The sequence below is a fragment of the Carcharodon carcharias genome, chromosome 4 (genome assembly GCF_017639515.1).
Source record: "Carcharodon carcharias isolate sCarCar2 chromosome 4, sCarCar2.pri, whole genome shotgun sequence".
Classification (NCBI taxonomy): Eukaryota; Metazoa; Chordata; class Chondrichthyes; order Lamniformes; family Lamnidae; genus Carcharodon; species Carcharodon carcharias.
Window position 1 is genome coordinate 51,691,422 of NC_054470.1, and position 27,427 is coordinate 51,718,848.

Sequence of the window (27,427 nt, forward strand, 5' to 3'; positions counted from 1 at the left end):
AACCAGGTAGATAAACCTTACTTTAGACATCAGAAATTTCAGTAGGAGAACAAGAGAGGCTAAAAGGATTATTCCTTTTGGGTGATTTGATCAGTTGAGTTTGTAGATATTTGAGAGCTGCACAGGTATTAGACGATTGGTAGAGTCAGAAAGCTGCAAACCAAAAAAAAAATGACAGCATGATGTGATGGACAAAAAATGAATGCTAGATAGTTTTAATAGTTCATCTCCCTCAGCATTGTTGAGTCAGAAAATACAGTCTGTAAAGAAACTGGATCTTCTGTGGCATAGGTTATAGTAGTTAAGGCAATGTGGCTTGTAGGAGAAAGCTTTTTAGTTTGTGAAAGTTTAGGAAAAGTGTGGGAATAATGAAGTGGTTTGGGGAAGCAAGTTGTGAAGACATTGAGCTTTCGTAAGAAAATTGAGAATTTTAAAGTGGTAATTGAGATAGCACATATAAGGGGAAGGAAATGCTAGTGAGTTTTTGAATGAAGAGTTAGACACATTTCATATGGCATACTTAGAATTTGGGTCTGTGATTGAAGAAGGCAATGGCAAACAGGAGCTGAAAATGGAGAACGCTCCTTTGAAATAAAAGACCATGCCAACTATCATTTGTTTACACATGACCAACAGATCCAAGTTCTGTCGAAGGGTCACGAGGACTCGAAACGTCAACTCTTTTCTTCTCCGCCGATGCTGCCAGACCTGCTGAGTTTTTCCAGGTAATTCTGTTTTTGTTTTTGTTTTGGATTTCCAGCATCCGCAGTTTTTTTGTTTTTAACCAACAGATCCATTGTTTTTGCCAGTAAACTTTTCCAAGACAAACAGTGCTTTAATAGCACTCAATTCAATCATCGCACCATTCTCATGAACTTAAGGAGGCTTCACATTGCTATGTGGAGGAGATTCTTTCAAGGTCTCTGCATTTAATATATGAACCATTTAATATAGGGCAATGGTAACAGGAGGTGGCAGGAGAGTGAAATTTCATTTCTGGTTTAAAACTGGCAGAAGTTTGTTGCACATATTATATTCCAAAGATATCAAGGTCTTACCTGATGAAAAACGTTTAGATTGTCTGAACTTTTTAAATTTGCCCTTTTCAGGTGGTGCATTTCTACCTTTCCCAGAAAACCTTTTACCTTCAACCACCATGATCGGGCCTCACTTCAAGAAACCTGCAAGGACAGAAAGAACAGTTACAGCATTAGACCAAATGAAAGTGTAACGCTTTGCTATGCTACAACAGATTTTTTTCTAAAGTCAGGAATTTGATCATAGAGGCAAAAATACATACAAAGATGTTACATTTCACTCATTCAAACTAGGAAACTGAAAAATACGTTACCTCATTTTTTCTTTTTTTAATAGACTACAATTATTTCTAAATTTGTAATGCCTCACCGTTGTCTTTGTTAATAGAATGAATTAATCATTTAACAGATTGCTGCACCTTGAAGTTTTGAAAGGAAGAACCATCAGGCAATCTGAGCACTACTCTGTCTCACTAGCCCAAAATATTTGCTTCCTTGAGCTGAATTTCTCTGAAAACTGAAGTACTGAAGCTTCTGCATACTTAATCAAAAGATGATTAATGAAACAAAGGCATCATGTGGGAAAATATGTCTCAAATACATTAATTACTTAGCTATTTTGATGATTAATAACCTAAATGTAAAACAAACGAACGGTAAAAATAGGCAGCTCAAAGAGAATCTGGCAAGTATATTCTGACAGTATGTACAATTTGCAAGGTGTCAGACGGCAATAGCAGAAAAATGAGGAGGAAGGCAAGAGCTCACACATATTTACTTTTCTGAATTACAACTTGCTTTGGTCTTGATTTTAGAGTTATATTTCCCTTAAATTCTGTCAGAGAAATATCAGGTCAAACATGCTTTTGATTAAAGGAGGAACAAACATTGTAACCGACAAATGGTCACAGTTAAATCAACAAAACAATTCTGAAAGTGTGCAGCACTAACTGCATCTTTAATATCTCCTCGTCCATGAGTTTTAAGATATAAGTAACAGAGGGAACACTTCACCTCACTGCAGAAAGGTGAAGTGCAATCATCTCAAGTGCAAATCTCAAGTACAATCATGGGAGCAATATGGGTCACAGAGAACCAATGACAATATGTTTAGGAAATTTAACCTTAATTTTGGAATTATCGTTGGGGAATCATCTGGCAGAATTTAACAAGGGGGGGGGGGGGGGGCAACATCAGCCACCAAAATCAGTTGCACCCTTGTCCACTTGATCTAAGGGAACCCCAAGGAAATGAAGTCCCTAATTGGCAGTGGGAATCCTGCCACCAGGGCTCCATGGAGTTGTTTAATTGCAGGGTTTCCCCCAATAGGGCAGAAATCCTGCCACGAGAACTGCTAGCCAATCAGAGGCCGGCAGCTTTCTGCTAATAGCAGTGGTGGCGACTGCCAGTAACTCAAATGAAATTTCTCCGGGGAATCCCTGGTGAAGGCAAGCGAGGGTTGGATGATAGTTCATGGGGAAGGGGTGTCAGTGAGGAAGAGTGGAGTCAGAGGAAAGGGCTTTAAGTAGCACCCCCCTTCCCGATGCCAGGTCCCCTGCTGAAGCACTGACCACCTTGAACAATAGAACCACAACCCCCCCCCCCCCCCCCCCCCCCCAGCCCCAAACAGGCTGCAAGAAATCCCAACAGGGTTTGCTGGGCAGCCTCCCCACATAGTGAGATGGATTCCCTCAGCAGCAGTGGGATGAGGCTCCTAAGTAGGCATTACTTGCCCACTTAAAAGGCCTTCACTGGCATTTGGACAGGAAGGCCATCCTCAAGACTTCCTACCCTGAACATAATTGGAGGGAGGCAGGAAGGCAGTGGGGTCCCCATGGATCACATAGCCACATGCAACACCACCCCACTCCAAGCTTTCACTAAGGGACAATTAAATAACCCCCATTCTATTTATCCCTGAAACCAGAAAGCTTGTGTGTACTGGCGATACAATTGTAGTATATACTAGCAAACCTGGGAAAGGTAGATACATGGTTAACAATTCCATACACACTTTAAACAACTCTTTGGCCATGATCTATTCCCAGAGAACAAGACCTGGTTCTGGATTTTTAATTTGTTCTCAGACTGTGTGCATAGTTGATAATGCTACATTTATGCCTGCCCTAATTGCCTCAAGAAGGCAACCTTCTTGAAACTGTTTGAATGGTGTGGCTTACTAGGTCACTTCACAGGTTATTAAAAATTGTGTGGACTGAAGTCACATGAGGCTGGACTTTTTTTTCCCCATTCTGTTGCGGGATGTCTAGGCCAGAATTTATTGCCCATCTCTAATTGCCTGCTTTCTTAAACTGCTGGCGTCCATATCCACCCATGCTGCTGTTAAGATGTCATAACAGTACAGGTGGCGAAGGACAACATAGGTCTAACACAACAATCCAACAAGACTGGATTTATTGAGTCAGGCTTCACAACCTGTTATGTTACGATTTGAACTCTCAGTTTCTATACTGGTAGTACAGGGCGGTAACAATTGTATTGCTATCAGAACACTGCAACAAGCACACAGCCCCCGAGGCTGCTTTGCCACTCATGGTTGACATATCTCAGTTCATTCTACCTGCTTTGGTTCTGTAACCCTTATTACCTCTGCAGCCTAACAAAAATCTGTTTGAAATTTTGAACTAACAACTTTTTGGGGACAATATCTAGATTTCCAAGGCCCAGTCACACTGCATACTACGTGTATTGCGGCTCTTCGTGTTGTTTTTCTAGGCTTGGACACTTATGTAAAAAAGCCAAATCCAATTATAAATACTGAACAAAAAGCACCATGATGAGAAAAAGAAAACAAAAAATGGTGTTGAAGAGTAAAGCAAGCTTGCAGGTGAAATACATTCATTACATCCATGCTCTAGATTTATTTCTTTTGTATCTGACCCTGTGCTAGTGTCCTTCACCTTTCATATTGATGCTTACTGGTGTCAATGTCCCATACAATGTGTCCCACACATTGTGGAAGCAAGGGTTGCCCCACCCAGCCCCAAGAAGCTGGAGCCCGGGCAGCCTGCTCCTCCTCTAATTGGTGGCTAAATAACATGCCGGTCAATCATTCTTGTTGTCATCTCCCTAACATGAAAGATAATGCAACTCTGATCCATCTACTTCGCAATCTATTTTTATAGTTATCTGAGTGCATCATTACATGGTATCCATCTTCTGGCACCTCATACAATATAAAATAATATTTCTTCCAGTAAAGAACCATTTGAACTCTGAGCCCCAGGTTTGACATTTCTGGTAAATAGGCTGCAGTTGAGGACCACTGCTTTAGGGCATTTTCTGAAGTATACACCTTGTAGGTGAAATTATGTTGAGCAAACTGTTCAAATTCATCATATAATTTCAAAATTCATGTACGGTAGGTGACTTCAAGCTCTACGCCATTTGGAATTTTGATATATAATTCTCTTTATTGACAGGTCAATTAATTGGTCAACTTTATTTGATTATGAATTAACTTTTATCACACATTTCACTCTAAAAGTTAACTCAATACCATCTCTTTGTAATTATGACCAATGTGTACTGATTTAAAAAAAAAATCCTTCTCCCATTCAACCAGGTCCACCCCCACCGAGTCTCCAAATTCTCCCAGGTAAAAACTGGCATAATCCCAGCAAATCCCTGAAAACATTAACAACATGCTCTCCAACACTGCCCCCGCACCTCCTGAATGACGATTGTCCTAATTTATAAAGGTGAACAACAGTAATCACAATGCTTTTAAATTCATAGACAGGAGTGATTGTATGTCAATAAATAGGCAGTAATTCCATCAGTCCTCTTCGCAAGCTAACCTAATCTGAAAGCCTCTGGTCTACAGCCGTTCACTAACGATTGAAACACACAGAATTGCACCCTTAAAGTAGCCATGGAGTCAGCAACCCCAGAGCTCCTTGCATCTCACCAACAGCGCTGCCATTGTGGCTGCCTGGGCTCCTCTGCTCCCCGCTGCAGCCTGACACTGACCCATCAAGGGACAGGGCGGCTGCCTGTCTATTCCTTATAGAGAGAGATAAATTCCCAGGGATTTCCACCATATTTACAGGAGAGGAGGAAACATTGGTGAAAATCAACCCCATTAATGGTGTCGGAATTGAACACAGGAAAAGGAGTTGGCCATTTAAGCCCTTGTACTTGTTACGCATTTAACAAGATCGTGGCTTATCTATGATCCAACTCTATGCACCCACCTGTGCCCCATATTCGGCTAACCAAACACTATCAATCGCAGCTTAAAATTGTCAATTGATGGAGCATTACAATAATTGCTGTTTGCAAATGGCTGCAAAATTCAACCACTGTTTGTCTTATTTTAATTCATTTACAGGATGTGGACATCGCTGGCTAGGCCAGCATTTACTGCCCATCCCTAATTGTCCTTGAGAAGGTGGTGCCTTAAGTATTATTTCCAAATTTCACACCATAAAAGTCAGACATTAACTTTTAGACTATACGCCCTGAGACTCCCCCAACCAAAGAAAATAGTTTCTATCTAACCTATTCCCCTTAAAATATTGCAAACTTAGATCAAATCACCCTAAAGAATACCATCTTAGCTGTATTACAATCTCTCCTCATTTTCTAACCCTTAGAGTCCAGGTATTATTCTCTTAAATTTAAACTGGCTCCCTTCAAGGTCAATACCTCCCTCCTCAGGTGTGATGCCCAAAGCTGCTCATAAAATAGCAGAATGTGGTCTAACCAGGGCTTTGTATAGCTGAAGCATAACTTTTAACCACCCACCCGCCCCGCCATTGTAGCCTTCTAGCGATAAAGGCCGGTATTCCAATAGCCTTTTTGACTTTTTGATCATTACCTATACCTGATCATGGCATTTTAATGTACGCTCCTAGCACAATAAAATACATTAGTTTAAGTTCCTGGATCTCTAAGAGTCTTTGGACGTCCACTGTTTTTTCTCAGCATTTACAAAGTATCCTATCCATATCTCTACGGTCCAAAGTGAATGACCTCATATTTGCCTACATTGAAATCTAATTGCCACGGTTCTGCCTTAACGGCAGGGTCCCGGTCAGAAGCTCCACCGGTAAGAGTCTTAGCCCGGACCAAGCCGCCAGGCTACCCCCGCAGCTTTCGGTGCCACTCCGCACAACCGTGACTGCAACAACCAACCTGCGTCTGCTCCGCTCCACGTGCCGCTCCGGGTCCAGCTGCGGATGACGGCTCCGCACGCACTGCGGGTGACGTCACCACGCTTGCTCTTTCATTGGCCGGGCTGGAGCGTATTTCCTGCAATGACATTAATTTTAAAATTACGTTGTCGAATTTGAAATAAAATGTAAAAAAAAATCAAAATTAAATTTAATAAAACCTTTAAAATATTAATCCTCAATTATGGAGGTTACCCGACACCTCTCGAGACGGTATTTAACACTGAAGAGGGGCGTGTTGACCTGTGACTCCAGGAAATACTGCTGAGTAGGACAGATTTAGTGTCCGGGTGACTCCAGGAAATAGAGGCTGGTACAGCGAATTTGATGTCCGACTAATGCTTGCTCTCTGAGTACTAGGTTTGCTGTGGACTATGGTGCTTATTTTGATCGGTCTATCATTTAGCTTTGAGATTTTCGATCTATTATTACACAGTAAAAATAAAAATGTAATTTATTTAAATAGGTTTGGAATCTAACTCAATATTTTCGTGATGCTGATAATCTCACTTGTTATATATTAGTTCTAAAGTTTCCTTTGATGTTGAGCTGTGGAAATACTGAGCAGGGAAGGCAGAATCTGGCCAATATGATAAAACTTAACTTTAACGTTCCAGTGAAGCTCAAACCTGAGTAAGGTCGAGGAACAGCAACTCATCTTTCGTGTTTATTTTGGATTTCCAGCATATGCCATATTTTTCTTTTGTATAAAACATAATAGATCCCACCAAACAATCCCCAACCTAAATGACTTCTTGTCAGGAAATCAGAGTGAAACATGCATGCATTGCCAACATTTCGGAATGGATCGTCGGTATCCCCTTAGGCAGTCCCTTATGGTTAAGGATTACTTGCTTCTGCTGTAGTTGGATGGGCTCAGAGATGGCTTATAAGTCCAATACATGACCTTTAGATTCTAGCCACATGAAGCAGGTTGTGCTTGAAAGGGTAGTAACTGTTTGGAGGTTTGTGCGTTCCCTCTGATACCTTGACTTCACCTCACCTCTACGTTCTGCACATCAAAGTTGCTTATTGTGTTGGTGCCTTTTTGAATGAGTCTTCTCTATTTTGGTTGGTCATATATTTGACCTTGTCAGGGATGCTTTGAGGACGACACTAAAGCAATTCCGCTGTCCTCCTGGCAGTCTCCTGCTGCAACCACGGCCAGAGTAGAGTTGATGCTTCAGGAGTCTGATGTGAGGCATATGAATAACATGTCCCAGCCAGTGGAGTTGGTTTTGAGTGATTAGTGCCTCGATGCCGGGCCAGATAGCTTGGAAGAGGACGGTGCTGTTGGACAGCCTTTCTTTATACCAGATTTGGAGGATATTGTGAAGGCTCCACTGGTGTACTTCTCCAGCACTTTGAGGTGCCTGCTGTAAGTTGTCTAAGTCCTTGAGGCATATGGAGAGCTAGGTATAGTCCCACCTGTCTACTCTTATTGGCTATTCAGTAGTAACCCAAACAAAAGTCTACCAAAAGTGCCCCATATAATAAACACCCACAAAGTACAAAATTAGAAAGGAAACAATAAATAATCAGAATGGTTCCAGCAACATTACCACATGCCTATAGCCTTCAATCTGGTGTCAGGTAATTTCTAACAGTTTCAAACAATATTTTCATTATGACTGGGACATTAGGCTTGATCAATATCTGGGCCTCACAGTCTAATGTCTATATATGTGTTCTTTAAAACACATGGTCACTTGATAGGTTTTCCCCCATCATTTGATTACCATGGTTACTAATATATTTAATAGCTATAAATAGCAAGATTCCTGTGCATCACATTCTCATAGCCTGAAGGTAGTGTTAAATTGCTGAGTGATTTTATGACCAGATTTTGAAATGCTCAGAGAAATATACAGTGCAGATGGAAAGTGGTTGGGAACCAGAAAATGAGCAAAAAAAAATCAAGCTTTGGAGAAGACTTGGTATTGTGCAGAATTTCTCATGCAGTCCCCCTACACACAGAATACTGGCAGATATCACAATTAATGTAATGTTTTATGTGAAAATCCTCATTTTGAATGATGTTTTTCCTGTGTGTACATTTATCACAATACTTTTTGTACTGAAATATATTGTATAAAACAGAAAAAAATCACAATGAACCAAAGCTTCTGGAGGTTCCAGCATACCTGGCAAATTTGAGTATGTTTGTTCCTTTGAAGCTTTGCTGACTCTCCAAACTCATGAAATTAGCCTCAGGTTGAGAATACTGTTTATTGTGCAATAGTATACCAGATAAAGCAGGATATCCTGTACTGATTTACCAACAAAAGAACTGAATTAAGTTAGGGATGGAATTGAGGAATATAGAGTTGATTGAATGTTGTATTGAACCATGCTGTTTCTGGTCCGCTGTGATCCAGAAAATCTCATGCAAACGAAGGCGGCTGATCAGGGATGAATAATGTGTGATATATGATTAATGTGAAATGTCTAAGTTTCTCCCAGTTTGGTTTTGGGTGAGAGCAGGAATAGCAACTTCTTGTTGTTCCATGTTCTTATCAAAATTGCATGAAACTAGAGTAGGGAAGCTGCAGCAGCTGCATAAAAGCTTCCATCACCAGGTGGCACCAGCCTCATTTAGTGATTTTTTTTCTCTTTCTCTTTCTGGGAAGCACAGAAGTCCCAACATCCACCTGAGAAGATAGTTGCTGTGCGGTATCAGACTTACATGATAAATCCAAGGTCAGCACCACATATGTGGAGAATATACTGTGGTCTTTAATCATTCTGTGCTAATAGGCCACTTCTGGAAGCACTGGACTACTTTGCATAACAATTCATTGCTTTCATGGCAGTCCATCATTTTATAAGAGAACAATCAGACCACCCCCCGCCCCCCCACAGATTAGTGTAATAAATTCATTCATAACTCACAATAATGAATACCTTGATATCTCATACTGAAATAAAGCTAACTTTGTCAGAGATTACACCCAGGGATTTTGCAGATAATATTTTCTGCTTTTGTATAATCGTTTCTGTTACATATTTCAGGTTTGCCTTACATATTCTCTCACATTTTCTCCATTAAGCAGATCCCCGTTGTTCAGGAGTCTGCCCAAACTGCTCAATATCTAATCCTACATTTGTATAACCTGAGGCTGTAACAACAAAGTGACTTGTGATCCAAACAGGATATCATAGGCTGGATTTGTAGGAACTACTAGGCGAGAATGGAGACGGGTGAGTGATGAAAATACCAATGTTAGCTGGTGTGCCAGTTTCCCATTGCTGCTCCCGGCTCCAGTGAGTTTCACCAGGGAAGGAGGAGTTAACTCTTTAGAGTATAATTAAGTTTGTTATAGAGAGTATAATTAAGTTTGTTAAAGAGCTCATTGAGAACTCATTGAGAGACATATTGAAATTTTGGTGGGAAGTACTGGTTGCACACTGAATCAGGTGCAGACCAGGTGCATGAAGATGGCAACACAGCGAGGAGCCAGTCCAACAAATTAGGTGGGTGCCACTTGGTCATTGGTTCTCGGCTGCCATTGGGTCAGTGCAGGTTGCGGGGAGACAGTTCAGTAAGTGCTTGGGCAGTGCAGAAGGTGAGCATGTGGGCCCAAAAGAGGAGGGGGCAAGGCTTCCAAAGTTAATTAGGAGGCTGCACAAGCACAAGGAAGCTGCCCGAGCACTTTCAGATTTTGGGCCCAGTGGCGATGAGCAGCAATAACCTTTGCGGGAAGAGCAGAGTCATAGGCATGAGGAGGGCAGAGGAGAAAGATGAATATCAGGAATGTCAAATATTTTGAAAAAAGCTGACTGCCATAAAGTAAGCACTGTGGGGAAAAAAGTGCAAAATGACCTGTGCACCATTGCATAAATTTTGAGAATTTTGGATCCAATAAAATTCTCACTTCATTTTTTAAAAAATAAATTTATTCTGAAACAGCAATTATAATAGATTTGATTACAAATGAAACTTTACTGCACCTGTTACAGTATCAAGTTTTACAGAATCTTTCTTTAAATATTCACTGACGAGAAAGCAGCGCGAATGTTGAGACAGTTGGGAGATTGTAAACAGTGCGAGTGGAGAGTCAATCGGGAGCATGAAAACAGAGCATGTCCTAAAACACATACCTGTGTAATTAAGATATGAATAACTTTTAGCTGTATTTATAGTTGGTACTAGCATTTAATAAGCACAGTAAATTGAAGTATACATAGGAAGTATTCTAAATTAATTAAGAAAATATTTAAAATAAATTAGTAAATAAATACTGTAGTAAACACTTTATATAAAGTTCAAGGTGTGTCAGTGTAGCTCGGCCGTGTAGAATGTGCATCCTGCGGGATGGGGTAGTCGTGCATGTACAAAGTGCCCTCGATGACTACACTGCAGGATGTGTCACCAGCTGCAGAAACCTGAGCTCTGAGTTGTGCAGCTTGAGTCACTGTGGTGCATCTGCAAGGCTGAGGATTATGTGCGTAGCACATTTAGAGAGGTGGTCAGACTGCAGCTAAGTAGTACACAGGCAGAGAGGAAATGGGGTGATCGCCAGAATATCTAAGAGGAACAGGCAAGTAGTGTAGGAATCCTGAGGCTTTTTACTCTCCAACCACTTTTCCATTTTGAATACTGGTGAGTGAGATAGTTCCTCATAGGACTGCAGCAACAGCCAAGTTCGTGGCACCACAGGTGGCTCAGCTGCACAGGAGGAAGAGTGGAAGTGCTATATAGTAGGGGATTCCATAGTTAGGGGAGCAGACAGGTGTTTCTGTGGCCATGGATGTGACTCCAGGATGATATGTTCCCTCCTAGTGCTAGGGTCAAGGATGTCAGTGAGCGGCTGCAGGACATTCTTTTGCGGGAGGGTGAGCAGCCAGAGGTCGTGGTCCACATTGGGACCAGTGACATAAGTAGGAAAAGGGATAAGGTCCTGAAAGCAGATTTTAGGGGGCCTCAAGAGCAGTAATCTCAGGATTATTCCCAGTGCCACGTACGAGTGATTTTAAGAATAGGAAGATTGAACAGTTCAACACATGGCTGGGGAAATTGAGTAGGAAGGAGGGCTTTAGATTTCCAAGGCATTGGGACTGGTTAGGGGGCAGAAGGGACCTGTACATGGAGGACGGGTTACACCTTAACAGGACTGGGACTAATTTCCTAACGGGGATTTTGCTAGGGCTGTTGGAGAGGGTTTAAGCTAGATTGCCAGGGCAATGGGAACCTGAGGGGGAATTCAGAATGGAGAGGAGAAAAACTGGCAGTGGGAAATATCAACTAATAATGAGGATATATCAGAGAGTAGTATCAAGGTAGATAGAAAACTTGGAGAGTTTGATAGAATTAGAGTAGGCAATAGTAAGTCATTAGATGGGGTCAGAATAAGAGGGAAAGTAAAAAAAGACTAATTCAGGGCTAATGTGCATGTATGTGAATGCACGGTGTGTGGTTGATAAGATTGGTGAACCGCAGGCACAGACTGACAAATGGAATTATGATATTATTGCTACAACAGAGTCCTGGCTCAAAGAAGGACAGGACTGGGTGTTAAATATTCTGGGGTACAAGGTATTAAGGAGAGACTGGAAAGAAAGTAAAGGGTGGGAGTGGCAATATTGATTAAAGTTGGCATTACAGTACTGGAAAGGGAGGATGTTTCCAGAGGAGTCAAGGCTAGAATCTCTCTGGCTAGAGGTAAGGAATGAAAAAGGTGCAATAACAATGATTGGTGTAGTATATAGACACCAACTAGTGGAAGGGATGTGGAGAAACAAATTTGCAAAGAAGTTACAGAGAGGTGCAAGAATTATAGAGTAATCATAATGGGACACTTCAATTATCCAAATATAGACTGGAATAGGAATACAAAGGGACAAGAGTTCCTGGAATGTATTCAAGATAATTTTCTGCAGCGTTATGTCTCTGATCCAACGAGAGGACATGTACTTTTGGACCTGGTTCTGGGGAATGAGTTGGACCAAGTGGATCAAATCTCAGTGGGAGAGCCTCTAGGGGACAGTGATCATTGTATCATAAGGTTTAGGCTGGTCATGGAAAAGGACAGGGCACAATCCAGAGCAGGGATAATTAATTGGGGGAAAGCCAACTTCGATGGGATGAGAATGCATCTGAGTCAAGTGAGTTGGAGTCAAACGTTGGCAGAAAAGACGGTGGCTGAACAATGGACCACCTTCAAAGAAAAGGTATTATAGGCAATGTCAAGGTATATTCCCTTGAAGGGGAAAAGGTAGGACAAATAAATCCAGAGCATTCTGGATGATGAGAGAGATAGAGGTGAAGATGCAAAAGAACGAGTACAAGTATGACAGATGTCAGGTAGAAAATACAATGGAGAATCAGGCTGAATATAGAAGGACCAGAGGGGAAATGAAGAAACTAATAAGTAAAGCAAGAAGAGAGCATGAAAAGGGGTTGGCAGCTAACATGAAAGGGAACCCCGAGGTCTTCTATAAGCATGTAAACAATAAAAGGGTGGTAAAAGAAAGATTAGGGCCGATTAAGGACAAAAAAGGGGATTGCATGTGGAGGCTGAAGAAATAGCGGAGGTATTGAATGAGTACTTTGCATCTGTCTTCACAAAGGAAGAAGATGCTACCCAGACCAAGGTGAGAGAGGAAGTAATTGGAAGAATTTATAATTGATAACGAGGAAGTGTTAGCAAGGCTATCTTTACTTAAAATAGATAAGGTACCAGGGCTGGATGAGATGCACACAAGGGCACTGAGGAAAGTGAGTGAAAATTGTAGAGGCACAAGTGCTAATCTTCCAGTCTTCCTTAGACACAAGGGAGGACTGCGAATGTTACAGTCTTGTTCAAAAAGGGGTGAAGGATAAAGCTGCCAGTTACAGACCAGTCCGTTTGACCTCAGTGGCAGGGAAACTTCTGGAAACGATAGTTCGGGACAAAAACAATAGTCACTTAGACAGGTGCAGGCTAATTAAGGAAAGCCAACATGGATTAATTGAGGGAAAATCATGTTTAACTAACTTTCTGGAGTTTTTTGAGGTGGTAAGAGAGCAGGTTGATAGGGGAAACGCTATGATATGGTGTATATAAATTTTCAATAGGCATTTGATACAGTGCCACACAACTGACTTGTAAGCAAAATTCAAGGTCATGTAATAAAAGGGAAAATAGGCATTTGGATAAGAAATTGACTGGGTGACAGGAAACAGAGTAATGATAAATGGTTGTTTTTCAGATTGGAGGAAGGTTTGTAGTGGAGTTCCCCAGGGGTCAGTGTTGGGACCCTTGCTCTTCCTGATATATATTAATGGCCTAGGCTGTGATTTCATGATTGGCATGATTTCAAAATTTGCAGATGATACGAAGATTGGAAATGTTGTCAACTGTGATGAAGATAATCTTGAACTTCAAAAGGACATAGACATTGGTGGATTGGGCAGACAAGTGGCAGATGGAAGTTCAATGCAGAGAACTGAGGTGATCCATTTGGCAGGAAGAATATGGTGAGACAGTATAAAATAAGGAAAGACTCTAAAGGAGGTGCAGGAACAGAGGGACCTTGGTGTATATGTACATGGGTCATTGAAGGTGGCGGGGCATGTTGAGAGAGCAGCTAATAAAGCATATAGTATCTTAGACTTTATAAATAGGGCCATTAATTACAAGAGTAATGAGGTCATGTTGAACTTGTATAAGACACTAATTAGGCCTCATCTGAAGTACTGTGTTCAGTTCTAGGTGTCATTCTTGAGGAAGGATGTGAAGGCATTGGAGAGAGTACAGAGGAGATTCACAAACTGATTCCAGTGATAAAGAACTGTAGCTGTGAGGATAGAGGGTTGGGACTGTTTTCCTTGGAGAAAAGGCGGCTGAGAGGAGACTTGATAGAGGTATTCAAGATTCTGAAGGGTATGGATAGGGTAAATAGTGAGAAACTGTTCCCATTCAAGGGAGCATCAAGAACTAGAGGGCACCGATTCAAAATAATTGGCAAAAGGAGTAAATGTGATGTGAGGAAATTGATTTTCACCCAGAGGGTGGTTGGAGTCTGGAACAAACTTCCTGAAAGAGTGGTGGAGGCAGGTTCGATTAAGGTATTCAAAAGGGAATTGGATTGCTACCTGAAAAGAAATAATGTGCAAGGTTACAGGAATAAAGACCAGATGGAATGTTCTTTCAGAGAGCCAATGCAGATTTGATGGGCAAATGGCCTCCTCCTACACTGTAAAGATTCTGTGATTATGCAGGATTAGACGTATGTGGGGTTAGAATGCTACACTAATACAGTAATCAAATACAAACTGAATCATCACTGCAACATATTGCTTCCACCATTCCATCACTGCAGTTACTTTGTCCAGTGATTTCCAACACTAGTTTGAATTTTATCTTAGAAGTGCAGTAAGTCATTGTTTTCAAGTAGCAGTTTTAGAGCATTTCCATACTAACAGCAGATTTGTTAGCCTACGTTATGGTATCTAAAAATAAAAATGTTTTTGAATTTTTCTAACACCTGGTGTATATATGAACAAAAGCAGCTAACCTCAAAATCCCAAAGCCAACATCTTCCACATACAACATTTAAAGTTAGCTGTGTGATCATTTTTCAAACAGATCACACTTTAGAAATAAAGTGATTTTTGCTGTTGCACTGTCTAGTGACCTGGCGGTTAAACAACTGAACAACGAACTTAAATAGTGTCAAATGATTCCTCATGTATTGGTTGCAAGTAAATAGTGGAATGGTTGAATGAGCTTAAATGATAGCATTGTGCAGCAACGATTTGTCAGAAATCCCTGGAAAGATTTCAATAATGTGGCTTTGTCCAGCAAGATTCTCCCCAGCTTGTCTCCCCTCTTTCCCTTTCCTCCTAAACCCAAAATGATAACCTGCATTTACATCCAACTGGAACCTGATTTAATTTCAGCTGTAAATTGCAAGTAACAACCCTTCCCTTAATCTACTGGAACAGAAAAAAGGCAAGATTGATATAGAGATGATGTTTGTATGGAGACCAAAATTAAAAACCATAATTAAAAGATACTCATTAATAAATCTAATAGGGAATTCAGGAGAGTTTTTTTTTAACCTAGAGGGTGCTTAGAATGTGGAACTTGTGTTGCCACATGGAGCCATTGAGGTCAATGGCAATAGATGTATTTAAGGAGAAACACGAGGGAGAAATAAATGGAAGGATATACCAATAGGGTTCAATGAAGTAGTGGGAGGACTCTCCTGTCAAGCATAAACACCGCTGCAAACTCTAGGTAATGTGAAATGTGCTTGAAACACAATTAAAAATAATTTTCCTTTCAAAAATACCACACCAAAATTTTGACTTGAATAAAAAAATAACCGCTTCCATAGTAGTAACAACACCAAACAGCTTGGTGTGGATTTTTGCTCCCAAGTCGGGTAGGGGAGTCAGGAAATTTCCCGAATTGCCGCATCTGCCTCAGAAGAAAATGGTGGGATCTTCAGTCTGGAGTAGCAGGTGGCTGCTGCCCCCAGACAGAGATCCGAGCCGTCCACAGGGACTGCTGAGCACTGAGGCAGACTCTGATAAAGGCCTGCCTTGGTGCTCTGGGACTTTATCCTAGTTGTTTGCTCATATTTTAGGTCCTCTAGCTCTTACCCCCCAACACCATCTCCCCGCCCCACCCATTTCTCATGCCTATACATGCCAACACATGATCCCTTACATGATCCCCATGGCCCCCAATAGCCCCATATTCCAATTTGTTAACTCTTGACCCCACCCACCACCCTTTGCTCTTACACCATCCATGCCAACTTACCTAGTATCTGCCATAGACCAACCTCAGGAGCCATGCTGCGATTAAATAAAATAAAGTTCAATATCTATTACAGAGTTCACTATTTAAAACACACTCCAATTTATGAAAGCACATTCAATACATTTAAATCCTCTCAAGTACTTAATCTCATAAGATTGATAGCTCAAAAAGGTTTGTTCTATCAAACTGAACTTATAGCTCCCCCACCCCCACTGTGAAAGTGAAGGTTGTGGAAAGCAGTTAAATATTAATAATGCTATAATGGTAGCACCTGAGTTATGTCAACAACTAGCTGTTGAAGCTGCTAAAACATTTTTTTTTTCAGATCTCAGGCACAGGCAGGCAGTTTTTTTTTCAATTTTTAAAGGCTTTCTATTTAAATAACTAGACAGCTGCCAGTTCTACAGACCTTATCTGCCCTTCAAGAGCATTTACGACTTCTCTAAATATTCGTAACTCCCACACTGATGGATAAGGTCCCTGCTCCAGCAAAAAACTCAGCACTGAGTTCAAATGTGGGTTTCCCATATGTAGCCCTCCCTCACTCCCACTGGCCACCCCCTGGCGAAAAAAGATTGTCAGATATGGGGGTGGGACTTCTAGATTCAGGTCCTGCATGCCATTTTGAAAGGTCCCCAGAGTCCATGAAAATACAGGCTCTTGACTCTTGGCTTTGAAGGTGAGGATTCAGTCACTGTATAGGTTTTGTATTTTGTCAGCTGATTCAACGACACTTCGCCACAGCCGCGTTTCAATAGCTGTAAACCCTCTTCTCAGCTTTATTTTGGGTCCAGTTCTCACACCTATACAATGCAATGCTCCATTGGAAGTTTGCTTTTGCAAGTGCAGGCCAATATTGGATGCCCTCCATATTTTATTCAGCTAACAAATTGTAGAGTGGGCAATTGCTAGCCTTGTCTTGATTTCAATGCTGCTATCCCCATTTTGGTCACTTTTGATCCCAGAAACGGAAGTTGATATACCTTCGCAATGGTTGTGGATTGAAATGCCACGCTGCTCTCAACATGAATTGTTATCAAGTATGTCTTGTTGTTGATGCTCAATCCAAACCTCAAACTGTAATAATGCTACTCAAACAATATATAATATTAACCTTGAAGAACTAAAATGTACACTTAAAGCACAATTTTAACTTGAAGACAAATCACTTATTTTTCCCATTTACTATCTGGTCTAATTTTTATTAGCATCACATTTCCTTTGCTGTACTATCAACTTCAAGCTATCTTACCCCAACTTTTTTTTAAACTAAAAAAACTTCCAAACCTTTCACTTGTTTCTTCTTCCTCCTGGCTCTCACTGTCCACTTTGAAAATGGGAACATACTTGAAAAAGAGAGGTTAGATTAGCTGAAAAGTGGCTCTGAAGGGTAGTTTTCCATAAAACCCACATTTTGATTTGAAATTGATGTTAAAAGGCTTATAATGGGACCCGCTCTAAATGTGAAACTGTATACACGGGCAAAAGATGACATGGACGACAATCTAAACTGTGGACATGGCGAGATATCAACACTTTACTAATTAGAAAAGGATACCAGATCTTTAGTGCTTGACTAAAGAAAAACAGCAAATGTTAGAGGAATACAGGCTGAATGACACAACATAACACAATTCTGCAGTTTATTTTCTTTTGATTAGATGATACAAGCAAAAGCCATTGGTATGAGGTAGCTTTTTCGTATATCATTCAGTTCAAATGAGATGTTACGCGACTGATAGCACCTGATGTTGTTCAGTGAGCAGCAGGCTCCTGGACTGTGACTAATAGAGTTTTATTGCAAAAACAATTATATTGACTTGGCCAATTCCGACTGCACTCATCCATGTCAACTGCTATCAGTGTCATAAATGTGGATTCACCATTCTCTAAAATGTACCGTCGTATGTACAGGAGATTAAATTTCAGTTCTAACAATTTTTGTTCTACAGATATCAGAAAATATCTCCCATAAATGCTGCATTAATTGAGTTACACACGACTTTCAGATAAACAATAGGTTTCAGAGTCTGAATACTTTTCTTTGAAAATGTTGATATTCAGGTAAACTAAGATTCTTAAGCAAAACTGTGTTTTCCAACAGAAAACAGGGGTGGGGGCTGGAATCCTTTGAAAGGAAAATGCAGCAAGGTCTTCAGTTCCCTTACAGTCCATAATAATTGCGGGTGTAATTCGATGCATCATCAGAGCTGGCAGTTAGCCTGAAGCCTTTTGGGAAAGCCTTTTGCAGAGGTCTTGTGGCCTGGAGATGTTTTGGCCGTGTGGATTTGCAAAGCGTTACAAAGTATAGTCTCTCGGTATCCTTGGAAAATTAAACAAAACACTTCTCTAATTTTCCAAAACATCTTTCTTCAATCCTGACTTCAAGTTACCGACTTGAAATCATTGTATTCCTTTAACAAATACAGTCTTAGAAAAATAAATATAAAATTGAGCAACTTTAATTTCCTTTTGAAGTGCTGAACTGGTAACATTTGAACAACTTTTGCAAATAATAAACATCATCAATAATTCTTTACAGGAGGCCTGAATATGGAGTTTGGTGGCACACTAGCCTTGCACCTCCCATGGTAGTCCCTTGCAAGATGAGTTCCATGATAAAGCCACCCATAACTTGGCAGAAGTTAGAACTAACTGGCAGTCATGTTTAAAATGCTGCGAGAAAAGTTGGTTTGGAAAGTGCAATTCCAACTGCTGCAGTAGCAGGTACTGGTCTGACTTTCTGGTTGTTCTTCATTGTTGGGGCAGAGTTGGGGTGTTGGGGTGTTCTCCTCTATATTTGGTTCTACATCCAAACCAGGAGTGAGTGCTTAGCATTGGATAACAAAATATGTCACGTCCCCTTGCACTGACATCCCTCCAATTTAATGAGTGTAAAATATCATTACAAAAGTTAATAATTCTAGATTGTAGGCTGTACAGCACTCATATTTTCCACTGCAATATAGCTACATATGTATAATATATCACACAGAATCCCAATGTATAAATAAGCCATACCTATTAAATGATTGATTCTAAAATCTTTTCCTCTAAGCATGACATGAAGCATTTTCTTATGTGATCCATCTATTATTAAAGTTGCAATAAAAAAGTCACATCACTGTCCAGCTTGATATAACTGTCCAATTTACACAACATTTTTGATTAGATCTGACCTACTACAGATCATCTGACTGTGTGCACAGACACATATACATGTATAAAATTTTAAGTATCTATACAATTATCACATTACTTTTGTTGCTTTGCAGCTGCCAGCTGATGGTTTGCTTGGCTGCCTTTGGCTGATTCAAGAGCTGAGACTACATCTGATATTTTGCATATGTGCAGAATAACTACGTCAATTCACACAATGTGTGTTTATTTATTCTTTAATACAGCTGATAAAATGTTCTAGGAAAGGGGTTATTGCAACTTGGAGGCATCACCAAAAAATCTGATTCTAGTTCCACCCAGATATTGTTGCATTGCAGTCCTGCTCCTACGCATCACCTGAGTATCTTGTTCGGTAGATATGCTGGTGTCAGTTTAGAGAGGGATTTATCACAAGGACTTCATTCATAAGAACTGATGAACAAACAGAAAGCAAAAATAAGAGAAACTGATGATTCAAAAGAAACAATCTTTCTCTGACTTCTATTCTTATTAACAAAAAGATTTATTCTGCGAAGATAACTCAAATTTTCAAAGTTTGAATGCTAAAGAATGCTTTCAAATTGTAAAATGTTTATTTTCTCTCTTTAACATACCTGAAAGAAAACCTTTCTTTAGCTATGTCTCATACACACCTTTTGCATGATGCTTTCTAGTTGGTTCCTGTCCAGTACACAGGGTTCTCTCAATAGCAATAGTGACTTGGATTCAGATAGCATCTTTAGCATAGTAAAAATGTCACAAGGCACATCAGACAAAATATGGCAACAAGACACATAAGGAACTATTAGGACAAGTGAGCAAAGACTTGGTGAAAGAATAATTATGAAGAAGCATTTTAAAGGTAATGAGATAGAGAGGTTTAGGGAGGGAATTCCAGAGCGCTCAGTCTAGACAGCTGAAGACACAGCCAACAATGATGGGAAAGAGAAAACTGGGGATGCACAAGAGGCCAGAATTGGAGAAATGCAAAGCTCTTGGAGGGTTGTTAGGCTTATCTTAAAAAGGCTGCACAGGGGACATTTTTGGTAAATCTGCCAATGCCATTCTAAAAATACTTACTAAGAGGCATGCAACAACTGTACATAACAACTTATCTGTTTCTCACTCTGATGAAGCACTCATCTACCCAGTCCAACTGAGGTTTGAAGTTGACCTTGCCGAAATATTAACGAGTCTGTTCTTGCCTGACAGATGTTGTCTGACCTACTGAATGTTTCCAGGGGAAGAATTTCCCACCCCGTTGGGGAGTGGGGGGGGGCGGGGAGAGAAGAGTGCAGGACTGGGCGCGCCCAGTGTAACGTCCGCCAGGAAGCGCAAAAGAGCGCACTGATCTCCCTGAGGCTAAGTGCTGCCTCAGGGAGATCGGCTCAGGATTAAAACTTTTAACCTAAATGTTTAAAAAATTTCCCAGACATAAGTTGGGACATGTCCATCACGTAAACTCAAACCTTTATTAAAAATTTAAAAACACTCATGAAACCTAATCCCGCCCGTGGATGAGGTTTCATGCTTTTTCTGAAGCCCACCAGGGCTCCCAGCCTGCTCGCCAACCCTAAGGTTAATTAGGTTATTGACTTTTTAAATGGCTCAATAGACCGTTGACAGGTTGGTGGGCGCACAACTGATTCAGCTGCGTCCCTGCTGACCTGAAAATGGAGATGACGCAGGGTGACGTCGGGAGTTCCGCCCAATGTCATCCTGCGTCATTTTACGCGTCGGTGAGCGGGGAGCAGGGCCCTTGCTCACCGACCTAAAGATCCTGCCCAGCATTTTCTGTTTTTGCTTTACAGAAAATGCCATGGGGAAAGAAAGGAAACCGCATAATGCACTACTGATGTTCTTTTCCAATGATCTTGATAGAAGAATGCACTGAGTCACTAAACATCTATTAAACATGAAATAATTCATACAAATCTTCTATCTGTTCCATATGTATATATAAATAAAATCCCCTCTATTCCACCATTCAATTAGATCACGGCTGATATATACTTCAAATATAGTTACGTACCTTTTCTCCATAGCCTTTGATACCTTTAACAAAAATCTATGATTCAGTCTTCACATTTTCAGTATCTACAGCCTTTTGGGTCAACCAATTCCAGATTTCCACAATCCTTTATGTGAAAAAGATTTTCCTAATTTCACTCCTAAATAGCCTAGTTCTAATTTTAATGTTATGTTCTCTTGTTCTGGATTCTTCAGCAGCGGAAATAGCACCTGTTATATCTATCTACACTAACAAATCCCTTTATGCTTTTAAACAACTCTGTTAGATCACCCCTTGACATTCTAAGCTCAAGGGACTACAAGGCAGGTTTATGCAACCGGTCTTCATAATTTAACCATTTAACCCCTGTATCAGTGATTCCATCACTGCTTGTTATATCCTCATTTATCCCTCCATGGTCAATATGTCGTTCCTGAGATTAGGCACTCAAAAAACCGAATGCAGTAATCCAGATAGAATCTGGTCAAGTCTTTTTACACTTCCTCACTTTTTAATTGCAAACTCCTTAAGATAAAGGTCAACATTCCTTTATTATTTTTTGTACCTCTCATCTTGCTTTTACTGATTAGTGTAAATCAGGCTTGTCTAGCCTTTTTTGTGAGGGCCACATTTCCATTTTGTTTTCACTCAAGGGGATGATGAACAAATACTGGAAAGATAAGGTTTGGCACAACATTAAACTGAATTTGAAAAAAAGTGCATGTATTAAGAAAAGAAATAATTGCTGAGCAAAAATTACACTATGTCATAGCAACAAACTGTTGTTAAAAAAGAGTAATTAATAAAAATGACCACAGTGTGAGAGGGCCAGGGTGTATGTGCCAGGTTCACTTCCAGTCTCAGGGTGGTCACTCACTCACGGGATTTTCCAGCCCCGTTGTGGGTGGGACCCGCTGCGGGGAAGGTGGTGACCCAGCCAGAAGTCCACTGACTTGCAGCAGGACCGGAAGATCGTGGCGGGTGGGTGGGTGCGGAAAATCCCGCCCTGAGTGGGTGTGTGCATGCGTTGGTGTGAGGTGCTGAGAGTGAGTGAGAAACCTGACACTGGGAGTAAGGCAGACACACACTCCCACACACATATTTGCTCTCACACTCACTCCCACATATGCAAATGTGCACACATACATTTCTCACTTCCACACACACACACACACACACAGTTATGATCACAGTCAATGTTAATTGCTGTGCAAACCAAATCCCAGAGGGAAAGTTGGCTTACGGGCTTTTTTTGTATTCTGAAAATGAGAAGAAGACATGCTGATCTTAGCAGCAAGAAGTCCAGTAACACTTTTGGGATTTTAAAACTAAAAGTAAAGGTTTTATTCACAAGAATAAAAGAAAATTTAAGCACTCAAGATTGCAGCTACACAGTTAAATTTAGTCTTACAAAACATTCCCCCAAAAAGACTCTGCATGGTCAGACCCACAAATAAACACATAAGAACATAAGAAATAGGAGCAGGAGTAGGCCATTTGGCCCCTCAAGCCTGCCCCGCCGTTCAATACAATCGTGGCTGATCTGCCCCAGGCCTCATCTCCTCTTTTGTGCCAGCTCCTCATAGCCCTCAACTCCCCAATATTTCAAAAATCTGTCTACCTCCTCTTTAAATACTTTGTGATCTGGCCTCCACAACTCTCTGAGGTAGAGAATTCCAGACATTCACTACCCTCTGAGAGAAGAGGTGTGCATGACCTACACTTTCCTACATTAAACTCCACCTGCCAAGTTTTGGTCTACTCACTGTCTATATCCCCTTGCAGATTCCTTATGTCCTCATCACAACATGCCCTCCCACCTATTTTTGTTTTGTCAGAAAATTTGGATACATTACACTTTGCCCCCTCTTCCAAGTTATTAATATAGTTAGTAAATAATTGAGGCCCTAGGACTGATCCTTCTGGCACTCCACTAGTTACATCCTTCGAACCTGAAAAAGATCCATTAATCCTGATTCTCTGTCTTTGGTGTGTTAACCGATCCTCAATCCATGCTAATACATTACCCCCAAAACTGAGCTCCTATCTTGTGCAATAACCTGTCATGTGGCACCTTAATAAAATGCCTTCTGGAAATCCAAATACACTATATCGACCAGTATGCCTTAATCAACTCTGCTTGTTATATCCTTAAGGAACTCTAGCAAATTTGTCAAACATGATTTCCCTTTCACAAAACCTGATTCCATTAAGCTTTTCTAAATGTCCTATTTCTTCCTTAATAATGGACTCTAGCATTTTCCCAACAACAGATGTTAGGCTGACAGGAATTTAGTTTCCTGCTCGTTGTCTCCCTCCCTTGCTGAACAGGGCTGTCACATTAGCGGTTATCCAATCTGCTCGGACCCTCCTGGAAACCAGTGAGTTCTGGAATATTTCGACCAATGCCTCCACTATCTCTGCAGCCACTTCCTTTAAAACCCTTGGATGCTGGCCATCAGGTCTTGGCGACTTGTCTGCCATTAGTCCCATTAGTTTCTCAAATACTTTGTCCCTCGTGATAGAGACTGTTACAAGATCTTTCCTTCCATTAGCTCCTTGTTTATCTGATATCTTTGGAATGTTTATTGTGTCCTCGACCTTGAAGACAGATGCAAAATATTGATTTAAATTATCTGCCATTTCCATGTTCTCTTATCAATTCTCCAGTCATATCCTCCAAGGGACCCATGCTCACTTTAGCTACTCTCTTTTTATATATCCGTAGAAGCTCTTGCTGTTTGTTTATATATTTCTTGCCAATTTACTTTCATAATCAATTTTCTCCCTCTTTACTAGCTTTTTAGTCACCCGTTGCTGGTTCCTAAAACATTCCCAATCCTCTGGCCTACCATTAGTTTTCACCACTTTGTATGCCTTAGTTTTTGATTGGATACTCTCCTTGACCACGAGTGCTCCATCCTTCTCATCAAATCTTTCTTTTTGACCGGGATAAATTTTTGCTGGGCATTATGAAATATCTGCTTAAATGTCTGTCACTTCGCCTTAGTCTATTTTCCCAGCCTATTTTAGACAACTCTTTCTTCAGACCCCTGTAATTGCCCTTATTTAAGTTGAGGACACAGGTTTGAGATCAGAGTTGCTCACCGTCAAACTGAATTTGAAATTCTACCATGTTGCGATCGTTACCCCCTAGAGGATCCTTAACTATGAGATCTCTTATTAATCCTACCTTATTACATATTACTAGCTCTAAAATAGCCTATTCCTAGTAGGTTCTGCAAAGCATTGTTCTAAGAAATAATCCCTAATATACTCTACAAATTCATCTTCAATGTTAGCCCTGCCAATCTGATTTGTCCAGTCAATATGCAGATTAAAATCATCCATGACAATGTAGTGCCCTTCTTACACGCCTCCATTACTTCCTGATTTATACTTTGTCCTACAGTGAGGCAACTCTTCGGGGGCCTTAAGATGAGTCCCACCCATGACTTCTTCCTCTTGCTATTCCTTATTTCCACCCAAACTGATTCCACATCACAATCTATTTCACCTACATAATTATTCACCACTGCACTGATACCTTCCTTTATTAACAAAGCTACCCCACCTCCTTTTCCTTTTTGCCTATTTTTCTGGAATGTTGAATACTCTTGAATATTGAGTTCCCAGTCTTGGTCACCCTGCAACCACGTCTCTGTAATAGCTATCAAGTCATATCCATTTATTTCTACTTGTGCCATCAACTCATCTATCTTGTTACAAATGCTGCATACATTCAGATAAAGAGCCTTAAGCTTTGACTTTTTAACCATTATTACTCATTCTGGTTCTAATTTCTGCTGCACTCTTCTGCTTATATTTTCTGCCCCTTCTTGTCACACTTTGATTATAGTTCGCCTCTTCAATACCCTGCACCTCTGCTCGCTTAATTATTTTTGATTTTCTAAACTTCCCTTCAATTAAACCCCCCTCCCTACTAATTAGTTTAAAGCCCTATCTACAACCTTTGTTATACGATTCGCCAGGACATTGGTCTCAGCATGGTTCAAATGAAGCTCACCCAAACGGAACAGCTCTCTCTCCTTCCCCACTACTGGTGCCAGTGCCCCATGAATCGGAACTCATTTCTCCCACACCAATCTTTGAGCCACGTATTTACCTCTCTAATTTTATTTACCCTATGCCAATTTGCATGTGGCTCAGGTAGTAATCTGGAGATTATTACCTTTGTGGTTCTGCTTTTTAATTTAGTCCTGGGCTGCTTGTAGTCCCTCAGGTAGGACTAGGAAAGAGGTTCTGCTGTGCCGTTGGTATCTACGTGGACCGCGACAAATGAATCATTCCCCTCCCACTCCAAGTTCCTCTTCAGCCCTGAAGAGATGTCCTTTACCTTGGCACCAGGTAGGCAACACAGCCTTCGGGACTCTCTGTCTTTGCTGCAGAGAACAGTATCTATTCCCCTATCTATGCCCCCTTTTACTGCTACATTTCTTTTTTCTCCACCCACTTGAATGGCGCGCTGTACCATGGTGCTGTGGTCAGTTCGCTCATCCCCCCTGGAGTCCGTGCCCTTGTCCACACTGGAAGCAAGAGCCTCATACCTATAGGACAAGGGCACTGGCTGAGGCTCCTTCAATTCTGGATCCCTATATCTGCCTCACTTGCAGTCACACCCTCCTGTCCCTCACCACAGACCAAATTTGATGTCTGCCTCCTGAAACAGTATCCAAGTAATTCTCCCCCTCCCTGATGTGTCGCAGTGTCCACAGCTCGGACTCCAGTTCATCAACTCTGAGCCGAAGTTCCTTGAGTAGCCAACACTTGCTGCAGATGTGGTTACCGTGGATCGGACCAGTGTCCACCATTCCCACATACTACAGCTGCAACACATCACCTGCCCAGCCATCTCTATTCTATTTAATTAATTAATTTGGATGTTAAATATTTTAAAAGTGAATTTCTTAACTGTACTCTTCAGCTGTAATAATATCTCCTGATTTAAACCACTTGGCCAATCAAAAGAGACAGGGAAGAGATACCCACCAGTCACCTACCTGTTTTCCTGTGATGTCACACTTCGGTCCTTAAAGGCAGAAACAGGTTGAAGGGGCTTTCTGCCGCCAGCTTTTATCTCCTGCCGCCGCTGCCCTTCTCACGCCAGTCTGATCTCCGTGTGCTCCCAGCTCTCGTCTTACTGTTTTAAACTGTGAAAACCCTCAGCTCTCCTCTCCCAGTTTTAAACTGTTAAAATCCCGGCTCTTGTCTCACTGTTTCAAACTGTAAAAATCCCAGCTCTGCTCTAGCTGTTTTAAACTGTGAAACTCCCGGTTCTCCTCTTGCTGTTTTAAACTGTGAAAATTCTGGCTCACCTCTCGCTGTTTTAAACCTTCCAGGCAACACTCCCTTATAGATGTTTAACTATAAAAATCCAGTAATATTACTCAAGGCAAACTGCTGTAGCTTCAATAAAGCCACCACATGACCGTGCACACTGTTGTGGAAATCTAAACTTCAGAATAAAACTGTTTATTGCAGCCTAAGACTTTTCTGGCTTGACTGGATGGCTGATTCAAATTGCATCTTCTCCCAGCCCAGAGCTACCAGCTCTCAGCTCAGCTCCAGCCCAACAACTATAGCTCACAGCTACAGTAACTCTAAAATATATTTTTTCCCTTTCATCTCAGGTTCGGTTGTTCTCACACCTCTGAAACTCAAAGCCTTCGAAATATAAAATCTTTCTTGTCTCTATTTTGTCTTTGCTTTTGGGTCAATAGAATACAATATCCCCACTTCCATTTACCTACGAAACTCCTGAAAGATAGAATCACGTTTCTTGGCACCTCTGACTTCCCTTTGATATTCGGACAAACTCTCAACTTATCTAAAAATACAAATGTTAGACCCAACATATTTACTTGTACCTTAGACCTAATATCTCTATCCTTTTCATATTTTAAACCTTCCAGAGAACCTGTCTCCTTTTAATCTCTGGCCAGCTTAATTAAATCACACATATAGCCTTCTAACACATTATCCAAAACTATTTTTAACAATACCATCCATTCTTTCGATGCTCACTCTCTCACTCTTACACACACACACACACTCTCACCCATCTGCCCCCAGGCCTCAGCAGCCTTGTCCACCCCCAGGCCCCAGTACTCGCACCAGCCCGCAGGCCTGGCTCTCTGGTCCACGCCCAGGCCCCAGCTCTCTGGTCCGTCCCCGGGTTCCAACACGCTGGTCCACCCCTGGGCCCCAGAAATCTTGTTTGCCCCCCACCTACCTACGGGCCCTGAC

At 41.1% G+C, this 27,427-nt stretch overlaps 2 protein-coding genes and 2 long non-coding RNA genes across 5 annotated transcripts in view; 1 reads left to right on the plus strand and 3 right to left on the minus strand.

Annotated features, from left to right (window-relative positions):
- Positions 1 to 6,314, minus strand: part of pum3 (pumilio RNA-binding family member 3) — a 37,229-nt gene extending 30,915 nt beyond the window's left edge. Inside the window, exons 1-2 of one of the 2 annotated variants that reach the window (XM_041185713.1) lie at positions 6,198 to 6,314; positions 1,059 to 1,181 (exon numbers count right to left, since the gene is read on the minus strand). In XM_041185713.1, the coding sequence (XP_041041647.1) occupies positions 1,059 to 1,158 (100 nt within the window). In that variant the 5' untranslated portion in view covers positions 1,159 to 1,181; positions 6,198 to 6,314. Of the gene's footprint in view, positions 1 to 1,058; positions 1,182 to 6,050 lie in introns of both variants that reach the window. The other variant, XM_041185714.1, reaches the window with a different exon arrangement.
- A 174-nt stretch (positions 6,315 to 6,488) lies between these two features.
- The window catches only part of LOC121276965, a 61,796-nt gene continuing 40,857 nt past the window's right edge, over positions 6,489 to 27,427 (plus strand). Inside the window, exons 1-3 of the long non-coding RNA XR_005942770.1 lie at positions 6,489 to 6,612; positions 8,871 to 8,935; positions 9,289 to 9,436. This is a non-coding gene — a long non-coding RNA (uncharacterized LOC121276965). The remainder of the gene's footprint in view (positions 6,613 to 8,870; positions 8,936 to 9,288; positions 9,437 to 27,427) is intronic.
- LOC121276966 lies at positions 10,145 to 17,479 on the minus strand. Its single transcript, XR_005942771.1, has 3 exons — positions 17,278 to 17,479; positions 15,991 to 16,025; positions 10,145 to 10,336 (listed from the first exon to the last, which is right to left on the minus strand). It is a non-coding gene; the product is annotated as an uncharacterized LOC121276966 (long non-coding RNA).
- Positions 17,617 to 27,427, minus strand: part of carm1l (coactivator-associated arginine methyltransferase 1, like) — a 124,434-nt gene continuing 114,623 nt past the window's right edge. The window contains exon 13 of the mRNA XM_041185716.1: positions 17,617 to 19,581. Within this exon, the coding sequence (XP_041041650.1) occupies positions 19,569 to 19,581 (13 nt within the window). The 3' untranslated portion in view covers positions 17,617 to 19,568. The remainder of the gene's footprint in view (positions 19,582 to 27,427) is intronic.